Source organism: Oncorhynchus gorbuscha, linkage group LG09 (assembly GCF_021184085.1).
Source record: "Oncorhynchus gorbuscha isolate QuinsamMale2020 ecotype Even-year linkage group LG09, OgorEven_v1.0, whole genome shotgun sequence".
Lineage (NCBI taxonomy): Eukaryota > Metazoa > Chordata > Actinopteri > Salmoniformes > Salmonidae > Oncorhynchus > Oncorhynchus gorbuscha.
Window position 1 is genome coordinate 57,457,661 of NC_060181.1, and position 19,150 is coordinate 57,476,810.

The 19,150-nt window shown below is 42.7% G+C and overlaps 1 protein-coding gene across 3 annotated transcripts in view; it reads right to left on the bottom strand.

Moving 5' to 3' along the window:
- Positions 1–622: 622 nt before the first annotated feature.
- LOC124043815 (pre-mRNA-processing factor 40 homolog A-like) overlaps positions 623–19,150 on the bottom strand; it is a 38,125-nt gene continuing 19,597 nt past the window's right edge. For 2 of the 3 annotated variants that reach the window (XM_046362808.1, XM_046362806.1), the window contains 13 exons: positions 15,126–15,234; positions 14,455–14,605; positions 13,914–14,047; positions 13,328–13,442; positions 11,713–11,825; positions 11,323–11,439; positions 10,463–10,600; positions 5,485–5,580; positions 5,184–5,270; positions 4,863–4,959; positions 4,556–4,617; positions 4,278–4,442; positions 623–1,754 (listed from right to left, as the gene is read on the bottom strand). In XM_046362808.1, coding sequence (XP_046218764.1) covers positions 1,665–1,754; positions 4,278–4,442; positions 4,556–4,617; positions 4,863–4,959; positions 5,184–5,270; positions 5,485–5,580; positions 10,463–10,600; positions 11,323–11,439; positions 11,713–11,825; positions 13,328–13,442; positions 13,914–14,047; positions 14,455–14,605; positions 15,126–15,234 — 1,474 coding nt within the window. In that variant the 3' untranslated portion in view covers positions 623–1,664. The remainder of the gene's footprint in view (positions 1,755–4,277; positions 4,443–4,555; positions 4,618–4,862; positions 4,960–5,183; positions 5,271–5,484; positions 5,581–10,462; positions 10,601–11,322; positions 11,440–11,712; positions 11,826–13,327; positions 13,443–13,913; positions 14,048–14,454; positions 14,606–15,125; positions 15,235–19,150) is intronic. The other variant, XM_046362807.1, reaches the window with a different exon arrangement.

A 19,150-nucleotide genomic window follows, 5' to 3' on the forward strand; every position in this document is an offset into this window, starting at 1 on the left:
TAATAGTGGCATGTTTTTGTTTTTTCTTCAGAAATGTATTTTAGGCATTGTGTGCTTATTACAAAATACTTTTAAATAACATTTAGTTGAAGATAGACCGAGTTCTGGACATGATCAAATAAACTATTTACACTATTATAGCGTGTGCATCTTTATTTCAATTTTGTTCTTTAGTCATTCATTTGGCAGACAGCTGTTCAGATTCACTCTGGTTTTCAATGCATACTCATTGATATGAAAACAACAGGAGAAGTAGGGTCTTGTCATCTCCGTGTATGTAAACTGTGGAAATCATTACTTGCCCGTCTGGCGGGCTTGGGGCATCAACAAAGGTTTGGATTTGCCTCTTCTGGCGGTCTTTGGCCACCGTGCCACAGTCCCGGTGATGTTATTGGAGCTTAATCTAGATTGTCCTGAGCCACGTTGTCTCGGGCACTCACTCTTACAGTAGCAATTATTACCTTCAGCCTGCCTAGCATTGTAATGATCCACAGGAAATGGATACAAGGCTACTAAGCCTAGTTGAACAAGTGGTACTCATAACAGAGAGGTCATATGTAAAGAAAATAATGAGCTCCGATCTATGGTGGCTGCTGGTGATGGTACATGAAGACAAAACAAATTGATGTCAACTGTATTTTATTACATGTATAGATCATGCAACGAGGACTTTCACAATTCCTCTTGTGAAAATCTAGCGAACCAATCCTAAAAATACAATAAAAAAATGTATTTTAAAAGGGTCTTGTTTCAGAGAGACATTTACTTCAGTCTAGACGTGGACCTTTGCCAAAGAGTTCTACATCAGTCCAAAGCAGCGATATGCAACGAGATTCAGCTGCGGGGCGATTTTTTGTCGAAGCGGATGGTCGGAGGTCCGGAAAATCATTACAATTTGTACACTGCAAACTGAACACAACTAAGCACAAAAATGTATTTATTGTATTTGAAAATAATTTCAAACCTTGATTACACTGAGACACAATCACATCTCTTTTTATTTGCGGGATATTTTGTCAACAGATTTCCTAAACTAAACTTTTATTTATTTTTTTACTTTGAGGGCCCTAGTCAAAAGTAGTGCACTATAAAGGGAATAAATACAGTGCCATTTGTGACTCGGATAAGAATTGTCCTGAGAACTGCAAGGCAATCACATTTAAGAGCATGGCATTAAGATGCTCTTTGAATCCATTTCAATATCAAACAACTACAAAACAAATAAAATGAAATAGCTAGTGAGAAAACATTATAAAAAGGTACCACATTTCTGAAGTGTGTCACTAAATGTCCACACAGTTGACCTGATATCAAAGTAGTCACTCAACTCAGCCTGTGACCACTTCCAATAACGTAAGAAAACAGAGCAAATATTTACCAAGCATTCTAGTGCCAGTGTGGTGGGTTCATTCCCATTATACAAAGCACAAGGGGAATAGTTCACACACAGTCCAAAAAGGGTTGAAACATTCTGGTAACTTAGACAAAAATTGGCAGGAATTAAGCAAATCTTCTAACTGGGATTTGTGGAAAAAACCTGTGAAGTTTGGGAAAGTTACCGGAATTGTATAACCTTAAGTCCAAGCATGTGTGGCATTACGCTGAAAAATAAGCACCGGGGGGGAATCTATGGTGGATGAAAGGAAGCATGAGGAAAAACAGGATCAAGGAGCATCCAGCTGTTCCAGTAGAGTCCTCCTCCTCTTCTCCAGCTCTCCTTCACTCAGCTCGCTGCCTGAAGTGTCCCAGCCACCCTACACAACAAAGACAAAACATCAAAACCCACATTGGTGATTTCTAGGTAGTGCTGAGCGATTAACCGAAATAACTTATTTGGGGATTTTTAAACAACTAACGGACCGACATCGGTTCAATTATTTTAATGCCGCTTCGTTGGGACCGCGCAATCGAGAGGGATAGAAAGCAGTTGCTTCGCAAGCCTTAAAACATGATCTACGGGATTGACGGTTGGTAATTCAGCAGTCAACAGTATGCCTGGTTTATTCTGTTACAGCATTCAACGCACATATAGTACATTTAAAAAATAAATAAATAAACGTTGCGATTTGAACAAACATTCTCCAAAAGATTTATTGAAGTCTATAAAGTACACAACCTTGTCTGTTGTAATGGCTATTGCAGTTGCACAAGCAGGACGAAGTCCCTACACATTGCCATGGAGCAAACAAACAATCCACATTTCGTGCTTCTACACCTGCATTGCTTGGGGTTTTAGGCTGAGTTTCTGTACAAGCAGTTTGAGATATCAGCTGATCTAAGGGCTATATAAATACATTTGATTTGATGTCTAAATCCGTGGTCATTTAAAAAAATGAAATATCAAACTGACCTCTAAAAGCGCTAATAGCTCAGCACTACTTCCAGGAGTTTCACTAGGTATGCTTCTCAAATGGTACCCTTTTCCCTATGTAATGCACTACTCTTGACCAGGATGTAACCCATACATATGGCTCTAGTCAAAAGTAGTCGAGTGACATTTGGGATGCACTAGGACAGGGTTCCCGAACAAGCGGCCCAAAGGTGATTTTACCCCCCCCCCAAAAAAACAAGTTCTGAGCCCAAAACAAAAAGGCTGCGGCTGCCAATAGAGTTCTTGCCCCTGCCGCACCCCGCCGGAAACCTCTGCATGATCTACCCACTTTGCCTCATATTATTTTTACCCCCAATTTCAAATTTTCTCATCGCTGCAACTCCCCAACAGGCTCGGGAGGTGAAGGTCGAGTCACGCGTCCTAGGAAACATGACCCGCCAGACCGCGCTTCGCCCGGAAGCCAGCCGCGCTAATGTATTGGAAGAAAGCACTGTTCACCTCACGACAGATGTCAGCCTGCAGGAGCCCACCACAAGGTGGTGGCCCTGCCGGCCAAACCCTCCCTATAACCAGGACGACGCTAGGCCAATTGTGCACCGCCCTATGGGACTCCCGATCACGGCTGGTTGTAATCCAGCCCGGGATCGAACCTGGGTCTGTAGTGACGCCTCTAACACTGCAGTGCCTTAGACAGCTGTGCCACTTGGGAGGCCCCTGCCCATATTTCTAAAACAGCCGGGAAAAAATAAAATAATTGAAACGCGGCGATTTCAACAAACATTCTCCAAAATATTTATTGAAGTCTTTAAAGTATACAACCTTCTGTGTCTGATGTAAGAGATATTGCATTGGAGCAACAAAATAAACAATCAGCATTTTGTGTGATGTAGGCTAATCTATATAGTTGCTGCCATATCACAGCCACTACGAGTTCCTGTAAAAAGAACATTCTAGGCAACCTGAGCATGTCTGACCAAGCGCTATTATTCCTTACTTCATTTGCACAATACTGCTTTAGACTTCCTACTATTTGTGGTGATCATCTTCATAGATATGCTGCCACAAAGTAGAAAGAGTAGCTGGGGAAAAAGAGAGCTAAGCCAATGTTTGCAACGATAATGAATAAAGAATCACTATTGACTTCCTGTATGTAACTTGCTTGTGTTTGATATGCTTGCCTAAATATACTGTTAGATGACAAAGTTTGTACCAAAATGTTGATCATGTCTTGTGTATAACATGAAGGCTGAAGGCTGCCTACCGCCCCTCCAGACATTAAAATCGCTCGAGGTATGGAATGCACTGTTCAAACATGTCGATCCATATCTTTACTCTTTAGAGGAGAACATGACGTTTCCCCCTCCATGTTAAGGGGGAGGCGGCGGTGGAAGCACTGAGCAGAAGCCACATAGACAAAATAGTGGGCAGCAGCTCCGTACAAAAAAGAAAAAAGAATCCTGCACATGTACAGAAATCTCCGTATCAATAGACACAGCAAGTTGGGTTGCAGCAAATCCAGAACCGCAGTCACTTTAAATCATTTTTGTTGTTGGACAGAAGACTAAAATCACCAGGAAGTGATTTTAAATGTAGGAAAAATCTGTTCCTATTTATTCCCACGCATAAAGACATATGTCATCGTATCCCAATGTAATCAAAGTTTGAAATGACTCCGATTTTGTCAAATACTATATCTGTTTGGGATCCTTGCGGTCGATTTTCTGTGAACATCTATCTTCCGTCACCCCGACCATCTGCCCAAGGTTGAATGTAATCGGGGACCCCTGCACTAGGAAATAGAATAGTAAACACCTCACGGGGACTAGGATGAGACAAAATGCTTGGATACAACCGCTGTGTAACTGGCGTGGAGTATTTCTTTCTTTTAAAGCATTCAAATCCCAGACGCTTGGCTGGGTTTCGTGACCGGAATGGGACGTTTTACCTCCTCCTTGGTAGATTTCCTTTTAGGTGACTTCTGCTTGGATTCGGAGCGACTCTTCCCCCGGGACTTGTCGTTCTCTTTCTCTTTCTCCTGGTCCTTCTCCCGCTTGCTGTCCCTCTCTCTTCCTCCCTTCTCTTTCCGCTCGCCTTCGGATTCAGGAGATTGCTGAAAAACAGGGTCACAAGAATAAGCGCGCCGTTCCGCCATTTGGCTTCCCAATCTTTCCAGAGTGGCCCAAACATTCCCCTCGAAAATGTAGTTCCGTCCTGAGAACCTACCGACTTGTGACGCCTCTTCTTCCCCTTCTTCTTGTGCTTCTTGGACTTCTTATAACTTCTATCTGTTGACCGAATGGAGAGGGATGTCAGAAACTGGCCGCCACACAATATTCCTTCATTTGTGTTTTTTTTTAATAGTGATTATTTTTATTTGATCATTTCTAGTCAAGGTTATAGGTACAATACATTCCTATCAGCATATACTTTTTCATCATACCTGATCCTTATATCACAATTATCATTCAAGTTTTTAATTGGAATGATAAAAGAATAAACAAAAGGGATTATACATAGGAAAACCACTGACCAGATTCCCCACTGGAGGAGCGCTCGGACGGGGACTTGGACTGTGAGCGCTTCTTCTTCTTGGTGTGATAATCGTCTTCACCTTCAGACTCTGAGCCCTGCAGAGAGAAGAGAAGTGGGTGTAGTAGGAGGGTTTGTCTAGTGAGGTGCCATGCTGATACAATTGAAGGCGAAATCCCAAATGGCACCCCATTTCCTATAAACTATAGGGTTTCTGGTCAAAAGCAGTGCACCATCTAGGGAATAGGGTGCCATTTGGTACGCACACTACAAAGGACGCAGAGGGGTCTTGGTTTGTGCAGTGTCGGGGCATAGTACTAACCGATCGAGAGCGGGAGCGCTTCCTGTGGTGCTTCTTGGACTTCTTTGAGTGTTTCTTGGTCTTGGAGTGATGATGCTGGCACTCGTGCTGTGAGAAGAAACAGCAGCCAGGTTTGAGTACTGTATGTCGTGACACTGGTTCTGTCCCAAATGGCACCCTCATCCGTATATAGTGCACTACTATGGGCCCTGGTCAAAAGTAGTGCACAATATAGGGAATAGGGTGCCATTTGAGATGCAACCACTGACATTGTTGGGGTAATCCCCCCCCACAGAGGTTACCAGAGTTAAATGAGTCTTACCTCCAAGACATGCATGAAGTCTTTGAATATCCTTTTCCTCTCAGACTCCAGAGTCACGTCTTCGAATGCAGATTCTTTGAGGAATCTTTCTCGGACCTAAGACGACCAAAGAGAGAAAATTAATAGTTAGAAAACACAAGGTTTGCTTTTGAACAGTTGCATGACTATCAAATCATGTGCCAGACAGTAGCCCATTGATAACAACGTGTGTGTGTGAGAATGGTAACAGTAACAGTGTGTGTGTGTGTGTGTGTGTGTGTGTGTGTGTGTGTGTGTGTGTGTGTGTGTGTGTGTGTGTGTGTGTGTGTGTGTGTGTGTGTGTGTGTGTGTGTGTGTGTGTGTGTGTGTGTGTGTGTGTGTGTGTGTGTGTGTGTGTGTGTGTGTGTGTGTGTGTGTGTGTGTGTGTGTGTGTGTGTGTGTGTGAAAGAGGTGGGTTAAAGTCACTACTTTCGAGCCACAAGCAAGTCACAAGATCTGAGTCTCAAGTTGAGTTAAGTCCAAGTCCTGCGTTCTAAGAGCAAGTCAAGTCTCAAGTAAAAAATATATATACACATGCAATGACTTGTTCAACTACAAAGCTTTGTCTATTTATTGAGGCTACCAGAAGGCCCTCGTCATTATTTTGTCTACAATATATATTTGATTATGTAATAATTCATTTTAACAACAATTTCCAAATGAAAGTTTCATAACTGAATTGTCAATATCAAGACATTTTGACATACTAAAAGACCAGTATGCCTATGCCAGTAATTGTTGCTTGAGGTCCCATTGCCGGTGAGTTTGCAAAGTAAACAGTTATTATTCTTGATCACCGAACAATTTTTGGAGCTGCATATTTATTTACGACAATCCTCTCCACATACAATTTGACGTTTGCGCTGTACAGCAAATCAGAAATCTGATTCGTTAGCGACCCCCCTCCAAAAAGGAGTGGTTCAAAGCTTGCGAACACGAGCGCACAAATATAGCCAGTCATTTACAGCCTTAAAACGGCGATGCATTTTCAGAACTTAAGATACGGAAATAAACAGCAGTTTTACACCTACAGTGTCTTGCGAAAGTATTCGGCCCCCTTGAACTTTGCAACCTTTTGCCACATTTCAGGCTTCAAACATAAAGATACAAAACTGTATTTTTTTGTGAAGAATCAACAACAAGTGGGACACAATCATGAAGTGGAACGACATTTATTGGATATTTCAAACTTTTTTAACAAATCAAAAACTGAAAAATTGGGCGTGCAAAATTATTCAGCCCCTTTACTTTCAGTGCAGCAAACTCTCTCCAGAAGTTCAGTGAGGATCTCTGAATGATCCAATGTTGACCTAAATGACTAATGATGATAAATACAATCCACCTGTGTGTAATCAAGTCTCCGTATAAATGCACCTGCACTGTGATAGTCTCAGAGGTCCGTTAAAAGCGCAGAGAGCATCATGAAGAACAAGGAACACACCAGGCAGGTCCGAGATACTGTTGTGAAGAAGTTTAAAGCCGGATTTGGATACAAAAAGATTTCCCAAGCTTTAAACATCCCAAGGAGCACTGTGCAAGCGATAATATTGAAATGGAAGGAGTATCAGACCACTGCAAATCTACCAAGACCTGGCCGTCCCTCTAAACTTTCAGCTCATACAAGGAGAAGACTGATCAGAGATGCAGCTAAGAGGCCCATGATCACTCTGGATGAACTGCAGAGATCTACAGCTGAGGTGGGAGACTCTGTCCATTGGACAACAATCAGTCGTATATTGCACAAATCTGGCCTTTATGGAAGAGTGGCAAGAAGAAAGCCTTTTCTTAAAGATATCCATAAAAAGTGTTGTTTAAAGTTTGCCACAAGCCACCTGGGAGACACACCAAACATGTGGAAGAAGGTGCTCTGGTCAGATGAAACCAAAATTGAACTTTTTGGCAACAATGCAAAATGTTATATTTGGCGTAAAAGCAACACAGCTCATCACCCTGAACACACCATCCCCACTGTCAAACATGGTGATGGCAGCATCATGGTTTGGGCCTGCTTTTCTTCTGCAGGGACAGGGAAGATGGTTAAAATTGATTGGAAGATGGATGGAGCCAAATACAGGACCATTCTGGAAGAAAACCTGATGGAGTCTGCAAAAGACCTGAGACTGGGACGGAGATTTGTCTTCCAACAAGACAATGATCCAAAACATAAAGCAAAATCTACAATGGAATGGTTCAAAAATAAACATATCCAGGTGTTAGAATGGCCAAGTCAAAGTCCAGACCTGAATCCAATCGAGAATCTGTGGAAAGAACTGAAAACTGCTGTTCACAATTGCTCTCCATCCAACCTCACTGAGCTCGAGCTGTTTTGCAAGGAGGAATGGGAAAAAAAATTCAGTCTCTCGATGTGCAAAACATACCCCAAGCGACTTACAGCTGTAATCGCAGCAAAAGGTGGCGCTAAAGTATTAACTTAAGGGGCTGAGTAATTTTGCACTCCCAATATTTCAGTTTTTGATTTGTTAAAAAAGTTTGAAATATCGTTCCACTTCATGATTGTGTCCCACTTGTTGTTGATTCTTCACCAAAGAAATACAGTTTTATATCTTTATGTTTGAAGCCTGAAATGTGGCAAAGGGTCGCAAAGTTCAAGGGGGCCGAATACTTTCGCAAGGCACTGTACATGTTAGCAGCCAATATCAAGTCACTTACCTGGAGTCCAGAGCAAGCAGAATCATACTGCCTACCTGCAAGCAGCAGAAGTTGCAGGATCGGATGGAAAGCATGGTCTATCTGCACCACGCGATATCACTTTGGATGGCCGCCTATTTTTTTTATTTTACCTTTATTTAACTAGGCATGTCAGTTAAGAACAAATTCTTATTTTCAATGACGGCCTAGGAACAGTGGGTTAACTGCCTGTTCAGGGGCAGAACGACAGATTTTGTACCTTGTCAGCTCGGGGATTTGAACTTGCAACCTTTCGGTTACTAGTCCAACGCTCTAACCACTAGGCTACCCTGCCGCTCTTCGCCAACTGTGTAGCCCTCTTCTTCCTCACAGATACTGTCATTAAATTTGTCAGAATGTTCCATTTTCATCCCATAATATTGAAGGAAGTGCGATGTTACAACCATCTTTAGTCATAAGGCAAGTAGCCACCCAAACTCAGCCTATCTGAAATATGAAAATTGATAGCTATCGTTGTTAGCCTACCAGGAAGCCTATCATTGTTCTGGCAAGGATGCGTCTGTAGCAGATTGCTAAATGGTATTTTATATGGATAATGTAAACATACTAATGTTTATAGAAAATGATGCAAGTGCTTTCTGGTCACTAATCTGAATATGTGAGCCTGCCTTTGAGCGCCAATGCTGATGATTTGGTCAACAGATTAAAATGTTTGAGACAATAATTTGGTCCAATAACATAGGCCTATACTAGATAACATGAAATAGGCAAAAGTTTGGACACACCTACTCAAAGGTTTTTCTTTATTTTTTACATTGTAGAAAAATAGTGAAGACACTCATGTAGTAATCAAAAAAGTGTTCAATCAAAATATATTTTATATTTGAGATTCTTCAAAGTAGCCACCCTTTGCCTCGATGACAGCTTTGCACACTCTTGGCATTCTCTCAACCAGCTTCATCTGGAATGCTTTCACAACAGTCTTGAAGGAGTTCCCACATATGCTCAGCACTTGTTGGCTGCTTTTCCTTCACAGCGGTTCAACTCATCCCAAACCATCTCAATAAGATTGAGTGGGCGATTGTGGAGGCCAGGTCATCTGATGTAGCACTCCATCCCTAACCTTCTTGGTAAAATAGCCCATAATGTCTATTTGCTTGTGCTTTATTGGTGACCTTTAATAGTGGTTTCATTGCAGCAATTCGACCATGAAGGCCTGGTCCACGCAGCCTCCTCTCTGAACAGTTGATGGTGAGATGTGTCTGTTACTTGAACTCTGTGAAGAATTTATTTGGGCTGTAATTTCTGAGGTGGGTAACTCTAATGAACATATCATCTGCAGCAGAGGTAACTCTGGTTCTTTCTTTCTTGTGGCGGTCCTCATGAGAGCCAGTTCCATCATAGTACTTGATGGTGTTTGCGACTGCACTTGAAGAAACTTTCAAAGTTCTTGAAATGTTCCAGATTGACTGACCTTCATGTCTTGAAGTCATGATGGACTGTTGTTTCCCTTTGCTTATTTGAGCTGTTTTTGGCATAATATGGGCTTGATCTTTTACCAAATAGGGCTTTCTGTATACCAATCCTACCTTACACAACGGATTGGCTCAATCTAATTAAGGGGGGAAGCAATTCCACAAATGAACTTTTAATAAGGCACACCTGTTAATTGAAATGCATTCCAGGTGACTCTCATGAAGCTGGTTGAGAGAATGCCAAGTGTGCGCAAAGCTGTCACCAAGGCAAAGGGTGGATACTTTGAAGAATCTCAAATATAAAATATATTTTGATTTAACACTTTTGTTACTACATGATTCCATATGTTATGTCATAGTTTTTATGTCTTCACTATTATTCTACAATGTAGAAAATCTAATAAATAAATAAAAAAACCTGGAATGAGTAGATGTGTCCAAACTTTTGACTGGAACTGTATCACTGCGCTAGCTCACCCAAACCGGTGTTGATTGACAGTTTGCTGGTCCAATCAAAGGGCAGAGTGTGCCCTTTGCACTTTTATTATTTTATTTTTTTGCAAGTGCATGCTCACTGGCTACTCTCACTGGTTGCTTGGAAAGTAATCCCTGGAGACTGTGCCATAAATGAGTGATAAATATTACCAGATAATTTCAAGTCATCAGTCTGAAGTAAAAGTCAAGTCCAGAGTCTTGAGGCTCCAAGTCAGTCTCAAGTTGTCAAATTTGTGACTTGAGTCAAACGCAAGTCCAAGTCATGTGACTTGAGTCCACACCTCTGGTGCAAGGTAACAGTAACACTGTGTGTGTGAGAAAGGTAACAGATTAACACATACTTCTTCCCAGGTGGCCTCTGGTTCCAGGGCTGGGGTAGCCTGCTTCAACATGCTCTTGAAGGTAGCCTCTTTCCTCTTCATCTTCCTGGCCTCCTCCTTCTCCCGCTCCCTCTCCCGAGCCTCCGCCTTCTCCAGCAACTACATCGGTACAGGAGGAGAGAGGGAGGTCACTTAGTAGTTATTAGAAGCCCAGCGAGGTCACTGATCGTCAGATCGCCAAAATGGCACCCATTCCCTATTTAGTCCACTACTTCTGACCAGGGCTCATAGAGTGTACAAAACATTAAGAACACTTGCTCTTTCCATGACAGACTGACCAGGTGAATCTAAGTGAAAGCTATGATACCTTATTGATGTCACTTGTTAAAGCCACTTCAAAATCAGTGTAGATGAAGGGGAGCGGACAGGTTAAAGAAGGATATTTAAGCTCTGAGACAAGTGAGACATGGATTGTGAATGGGCAAGACATAAGTTTTAAGTGCCTTTAAACAGGGTATGGTAGTAGACGCCAGGCGCACTGTTTTGTGTCAAGAACTGCAACGCTGCTGTGTTTTTCAACCTCAACAGTTTCCCGTGTGTATCAAGAGTGGTCCACACGCCAAAGGACATCCAGCCAACTTGACAAAACTGTGGGAAGCATTGGAGTCAACATGGCTCAGCGTCCTTGTGGAACACTTTCAACACCTTGAACAATCCATGCCCTGACGAAGTGAGGCTGTTCTGAGGGCAAAAGGGGTTGCAACTCAATATTAGGAAGGTGTTACTAATGTTTTGAACACTCAGTGCATAGTTTTCAAACACAGAAATGGTGTTTTCGGACACAGAAATGGTGGTCTCGGTATAAATCAAAGAGCTCTTACGCTGTTGAAGGCTAGCTTGATGTTGCCTGCGTCCAGCGTTGTGGCTCTCTTGTCTGAGCTGATCACAGTGCCAAAGTCTTCAAAGCTAGTGTTTACCTCGACCAAGAAGTTTTTGTCCTGTGTGGAGGAAAGAGGAGAAGGAGTTAATAAAATGAAAACTACCATTGAGGCGATGGTGCAGATTACACGATATCTACGCTGTAAAGTAGATTTAACTGCATCCCAAACGGAACCCTACACTATTTCATACACTACTTTGGATCAGGCACCATAGGGCTCTGGTGAAAGATAATGCACTATATAGGCAAAATGTAGTGCACTAAATAGGGAATAAGGACGCCATTTGAGACCACAACGTGTGAGAAAACACAGACGGTAACATTCTCCCACCTTCAGGATATCCTTAATGATCCGCTTCTCGTCGTGGTAGCGAGCCTTCAGGTCTTCCACGTAGAACTTGAACAGATCGAGGGGAGTGGAGCCTGCGGAATAGACACCATAAACTAACAGGCACGCGTTATTCAAGATGTGCTCGGACAACACATAGTTACCGCAACACCAAAGGCTAAAGAAAAAGGCAGCGACCACAAACCAGAGCAGCAGAAGTATAATACGACATTATCACCGCAGTACAAGTGGACAAGAGAACAACAATATTGATAACGTGCATGCGTGCCTATCAGTGTAGGTATCCACGTGTGTGTGTGTATGCGTATACCTGTGTGAGCCAGGGTTTCCGTCAGGAAAATGTGGCGCCGGACATTTGACCGGCAGCATTTTCATTTACTGTCCATGTGAATTGGGTGCGTAACTTGATTAGGGCGTCCACCCACAGCGCGCGGAATGACAGAAACCACATTTTGAGTATGGTAATTCATATTAAATAACAGAACATGCAAGTCGAGGAGGAACGATGCGTGGTCCTTCTTACCCAATTCCGATGCGCACTTTGAAGAGTTTTCCGTAGCCACGAAGACGAGTGCAAAATTACTAGCCAATGTCAATCTAATATCCCCCATCGTAGAAAAGTTTACCTATTTTATTGGTCAGCTTGTCGAGAAAGAAATAGACTATTCCAAACAGACTCTGGGAACAGTTGTGGGACGATAGAGCCCAAATTCATTCAACCAGTACGGCACAAAACAATTATTCAAAAAATGAAGTTTAACAGCTCAGAGTCTGATGCAAACGATCAGAACATTTATCTCAACTATTATTTCTTCACATTATAAGCGCACAGGGCATAATGCAGCAAGCCGTTTCATGCGACAGAGATTAAAATATCCATTCGAAATGTAGAAAGAGGGAAGATCTCATATGCAAACAACTATCATGGGTTGCTAATATGACTAGGATTGTGGGCTACTGGACGATGAAAGAAAGATGATGTAAAAATAATTGCCTCCACGGATATGGTCTGATTTTGGCTAGGCTGCTTTGAAGTAAAGTAACACATGCCTCATAATACGTATTAAAAAGTTCAGGGTTCAAACAATTACATATATGTTTTCAAAATGCATACTGCCTCCAGCTCATTGTAAAGTGGTGTGTGACGCGCTGATGAAACCTGCCTTCCGCTGCCTATGTTTGCTGTTTGAGATGCTGTAGCAGGAGCTCTAGCACTGATTTTCCACTCAAAGGCTCTGTATCTGTATACTGTACGCGTGTGATAAATAAGATGCATAACGAATATACTGTACACACGCACGCCAATTTAATTATTAGATTATGCAAATTAACCTATAGACCGATAAGCATGACCAGTCAAATGTATTTCCATCGACGAATATGCTAAAAAGCATTATTTCGCAATGGGATTTTTTATTCTCCTGGACACTTTTGCAGGCGCCAATTAAAAAGATTGGCTTTTGTACTGTAAAAAAAAATATATATATATACATACATATTTGGTTTTGTTTTTTTTGGGGCCTAAAGGCAGCTATTAGCTGCTAATGGAAAACCTGGTGTGAGCGAGAGTATGAGCATGCAGCAGGTGTCCTCATACCTGGCTGGCCCAGCATGTTGGCGAAGCGGATGTCTGAGCTGACGGTGGGGTACATCTCCATCCACGCAGACATGGAGTGGAGCTGACCGTTGTCATGGAGCTCGTCCAGGAATTTCTGGGGGGGAGAAACATAAGGCTCAGCAAAGCAACTGAAATGACTGGGCGAAGTCCCAATGGCACCATATTCCCTATATAGTGCACTATATTCCCTATATAGTGCACTATATAAAAAGGAAATAGGGCGCCATTTGGAACGCAACCCGGATATATGACATCCCTGAGATCAACCCACGCAAAATTCACTTATATTTTCCTGTACTTTTTCAGTACAGTATTACAGTCAAAACGCCTGACAAATTATTTGGCTTTTTCTTCAGTCTGTCTGTGTTAGTCATAGGAATCCTATAATTCCCTATGATCCGTTTTAAGAATGAGCCGTACCATGTTGCTAGGCTACCAATATCCATTCTAATGTTCTGTATGTAATTCTATGGTATTAGCATTTTTTGTATCATAATCCTCTACCGTGTACACTGTTCCCAAAATGCTCCATGGTGGGGTAGAGGAGGAGGCCTGTCTTTCTCACCTGGAAGGACTCTCTGTTCTTACGCTGTCTCCTCCTCTCCCTCAGCAGTGTCTTCTGCTTCTCGTCCTCCTCCTCCTTCTCCAGAGCTCGGATGTGCTCCTCGAAACAGATCAGAGCGTCCTCTTTGTCCATGTCTGAAGCGAGCAAGGAGAGAAAAGAGGAGAAAGGGGAGAACGTCAACAGAGCACTCACACAGCAAAGTCAGTCTTTTACACACACACACACACACACTGCTGCGCCACCCAGGCACACGCTGCAAACCACAGCACCTGACTGGACAGGGCAGTCATTCACCAACTTCAGTTACCCGGCCTGTTCAGTCATTCACCTATTCAAACGCACAGACAGACACCACCCCCCCCCCCTTGTTTTTATGACTCACAAGTAACAGCTCTGCTGCTTTAGTTAAATGAATGCAGAGCTCTGAGAAAGGTTGTGTCCCAAATCTGTCCCATATAGGGCTCTGGTCAAACGCAGTGCACTATGTAGGGAATAGGGTGCCATTTGGGATGCAAATAGTATGAATGAGTGGGTAGCGTACTCTGGAGCTCCTCGTCCTCTGCGAAGGTGGGGTTGTCCAGCAGGTACTGCTGGGCCTCGGACCAGGTGGTGCGGTACGTCACGTTGGCCATGTTGTCCAGGATGTTCTTCAGAGCCTCCCAGTTCCTCTTCCTCAGCTGCTTGGCTTGCTCCTGTACCGCACACACAACAAAGATGGAACAGAGTAGAGTAAAGAGGAGGTCAACACATTCTGACAGATAATGTCCTTAGTAATCAGCGTTGGGGTCAATTCCATTTCGATTCAGGAAGTACACAGACATTTTGTCTCCCTGAATTGAAATGGAATTGATCCCAACCCTGATAGTAATACTCCGTTCTTCAGACAGCTAGGGATCAAATACATTATTTTCAGCACAATACATTTATTTTGTAAATAGACATGTTTAATTAGAAATAGGATAAAATGTTGGGATGTGAATGTAGATGGAAGAGAATAAACTGGTAGTTGTGACACCACTCCAAAAAACAAGCCCGGCTGACTAGTTATTCATGTAGTTCTGTCCTTGAGCTGTTGTCTATTCATGTTCTGTATTATGTCATGTTTCATGTGGACCCCAGGAAGAGTAGCTGATGCTTTTGCAACAGCTAAATAGGGATCCAAATAAAATGCCAAATACCCAAAAGAGTCAGCCTAACGGCAATAAATCTGACCTTCTCCTTCTTAGCTAGGTAGAACAGGACGTCTTCATAGATCTCCAGTCTGTCCCTCTCTGGGACGGTGCTCCACACATCGAGCTCCGCAAACATCTGCTCTGCTTTCCTGGTTCACACAGAGACCACAGTTTTTTTATTATTAGTATTTTTCATTTAATCTTTATTTAAGTAGGCAAGTCAGTTAAGAACAAATTCTTATTTACAATGACGGCCTACCAAAAGGCCTCCTGCGGGTGATGCGATTAAAAAATAAACAGGACAAAACACACATCACGACAAGAGACAACACAATACTACATAAAGAGAGACCTAAGACGCTACGGTCACAAGACGCAGGCCTCCTAATTGTCCCTAGAATTTCTAAGGAAACACCTGGAGGCAGGGATTTCTCCTATAGAGCTCAATTTTTATGGAAAGGTCTGCCTACCCATGTGCGAGACGCAAACTCTGTCTCAACATTTAAGTCTTTACTGAAGACTCATCTCTTCAGTGGGTCATATGATTGAGTGTAGTCTGGCCCAGGAGTGTGAAGGTGAACGGAAAGGCTCTGGAGCAACGAACCACCCTTGCCGTCTCTGCCTGGCCAGTTCCCATCTTTCCACTGGGATTCTCTGCCTCTAACCCTATTACAGTGGCTGAGTCACTGGCTTACTGGTACTCTTTCATGCCGTCCCTAGGAGGGGTGTGTCACTTGAGTGAGTTGAGTCACTGATGTGATCTTCCTGTCTGGACCCCCCTTGGGTTGTGCCATGGCAGAGATCTTTGTGGGCTATACTCGGCATTGTCTCAGGATGGTAAGTTGGTGGTTGAAGATATCCCTCTAGTGGTGTGGGTGCTGTGCTTTGGCAAAGTGGGTGGGGTTATATCTTGCCTGTTTGGCACTGTCCGGGGGTATCGTCGGTGTCTCCTGACCCCTCCTGTCTCAGCCTCCAGTATTTATGCTGCAGTAGTTTGTGTCGGGGGCTAAGGTCAGTTTGTTATATCTGGAGTACTTCTCCGGTCTTATCCAGTGTCCTGTGTGAATGTAAGTATGCTCTCTCTAATTCGCTCTCTCTCTCGGAGGAGGACCTGAGCACCAAGGACCATCTGGCATGATGACTCCTTGCTGTCCCCAGTCCACCTGGCCGTGCTGCTGCTCCAGTTTCAACTGTTCTGCCTGCGGCTATGGAATACTGACCTGTTCACCGGACGTGCTACCTGTCCCAGACCTATTATTTGACCATGCTGGTCATTTATGAACATTTGAACATCTTGGCCATGTTCTGTTATAATCTCCACCCGGCGCAGCCAGAAGAGGACTGGCCACCCCTCATAGCCTGGTTCCTCTCTAGGTTTCTTCTTAAGGGCAAGAAGGTAAAGACAATACATCACGCAAAACAGCCACAACTGTCAGTGAGTGTCCATGATAGAGTCTTTGAATGAAGAGATTGAGATAAGTGTCCAGTTTGAGTGTTTGTTGCTGCTCGTTCCAGTCGCTAGCTGCAGCGAAATGAAGAGACGAGCGACCCAGAGATGTGTGTGCTTTCGGGACATTTAGCAGAATGTGACAGGCAGAACGAGTGTTATATGTGGAGGATGAGGGCTGCAGTATATATCTCAGATAAAGGTGAGTGAGAGTTTTATAAATAAGCATCAACCAGTGGGTTTTGCGATGGGTATACAGAGATGACCAGTTTACAGAGGTGTATAGAGTGCAGTGATGTGTCCTATAAGGAGCATTGGTGGCAAATCTGATGGCCGAGTGGTAAAGAACATCTAGCCGCTTGAGAGCACCCTTTCCTCCCGATCTATAAATGATGTCTCCGTAATCTAGCATGGGTAGGATGGTCATCTGAATCAGGGTTAGTTTGGTAGCTGGGGTGAAAGAGAAGCGATTACGATAGAGGAAACCAAGTCCAGATTTAACATTAGCCTGCAGCTTTGACATGTGCTGAGAGAAGGACAGTGCACCATCTAGCCAAACTCCCAAATACTTGTATGAGGTGACTACCTCATGCTCTACACCCTCAAAAGGTAGTAATAAACAACCGTGGGGAGAGGGGCATTCTTCTTACCAAACCACATTAACTTTGTTTTGGAGGTGTTCAGAACAAGGTTAAGGGTAGAGGAAGATTGTTGGACACTAAGAACTCTATGTTGTAGAGAATTGAACACAACATCTGGGGAGGGGCCAGCTGAGTATAACTATCATCTGCATATAAATGGATGAGAGAGCTTCCTACTGCTTGATCTATGTTGTTGATGTAAATTGAGAAGAACGTGGGGCCTAGGATTGAGCCTTGGGGTACTCCCTTGGTGACAGGCAGTGACTGAGACAGCAGATTTTCTAACTTCATACACTGCACTCTTTGAGGTAGTTAGCAAACCAGGCCAAAGACCCCTCAGAGCCACCAAAACTCCTTAGCCAGCCCACAAGAATGAAATGGTCTACCATTTCAAAAGCTTTGACCAAGTCAATAGAAATAGCAGCACAACATTGATTAGAATCAAGAGCAATGGTGACATCATTGAGGACCTTTTAAGGTTGCAGTGACACATCCATAATAGAGGTCGGCCGATTAATCGGAATGGCCGATTAATTGGGGCCGATTTCAAGTTTTCATAACAATCGGAAATCGGTATTTCTGGGTGTTTGATTTGCTGATTTTTTAAAATTTGTTTTTCAATTAAAAGTAGAAATAATAAATAAATAATAATAAATAATAAATAAAGTAGACCTTTATTTAACTAGGCAAGTCAGTTAATAACACATTCTTATTTCCAATGACTGCCTAGGAATGGTGGGTTAACTGCCTCTTTCAGGGGCAGAACGACAGATTTTCACCTTGTCAGCTCGGGATTCAATCTTGCAACCTTACAGTTAACTAGTCCAACGCAATAACGACCTGCCTCTTTCTCGTTGCACTTTTTTTTCCACAAGGAGACTGCCTGTTACACGAATGCACTAAGCAAAGGTAAATTGCTAGCTAGCATTAAACTTATCTTATAAAAAACAATCAATCATAATCACTAGTTAACTACACATGGTTGATGATATTACTAGATATTATCTAGCGTGTCCTGCGTTGCATATAATCTGACTGAGCATACAAGCATACAAGTATCTAAGTATCTGACTGAGCGGTGGTAGGCAGAACCAGGCACGTAAACATTCATTCAAACAGCACTTTAGTGCGTTTTGCCAGCAGCTCTTTGTTGTGCGTCAAGCATTGCGCTGTTTATGACTTCAAGCCTATCAACTCCCGAAATGAGGCTGATGTAACCGAAGTGAAATGGCTAGCTAGTTAGCGCACATTAATAGCGTTTCAAACATCACTCCCTTTGAGCCTGTGGTTGTTTCCCTTGCTCTGCATGGGTAACGCTGCATCGATGGTGGCTGTTGTCGCTGTGTTGCTGGTTCGAGCCCAGGGAGGAGTGAGGAGAAGGACGGAAGCTATACTGTTACACTGGAATACTAAAGTGCCTATAAGAACATCCAATAAGCAAAGGTTAATGAAATACAAATGGTATAGAGGGAAATAGTCATATAATTCCTATAATAACTACAACCTAAAACTTCTGACCTGGGAATATTGAAGACTCACATTAAAAGGAACCACCAGCTTTCATATGTTCTCATGTTCTGAGCAAGGAACTGAAATGTTAGCTTTCTTACATAGCACATATTGCACTTTTACTTTCTTCTCCAACACTTTGTTTTTCCATTATATAAACCAAATTGAACATGTTTCATTATTTACTTGAGGCTAAATTGATGTATTATATTAAGTTAAAATAAGTGTTCATTCAGTATTGTTGTAATTGTCATTATTATTTTTTTGCAACTTTATTTGTAATACCGGCCGATTAAATCGGTATCGGCTTTTTTGGTCCTCCAATAATCGGTATCGACGTTGAAAAATCACAATCGGTCAACCTCTAATCCATAACCTGAGCGGAAACCAGATTGCATACCAGACAGAATACTATAGACATCAAGAAAGCCAGTCAGTTGATTATTGACACGTTTTTCCAATACTTCA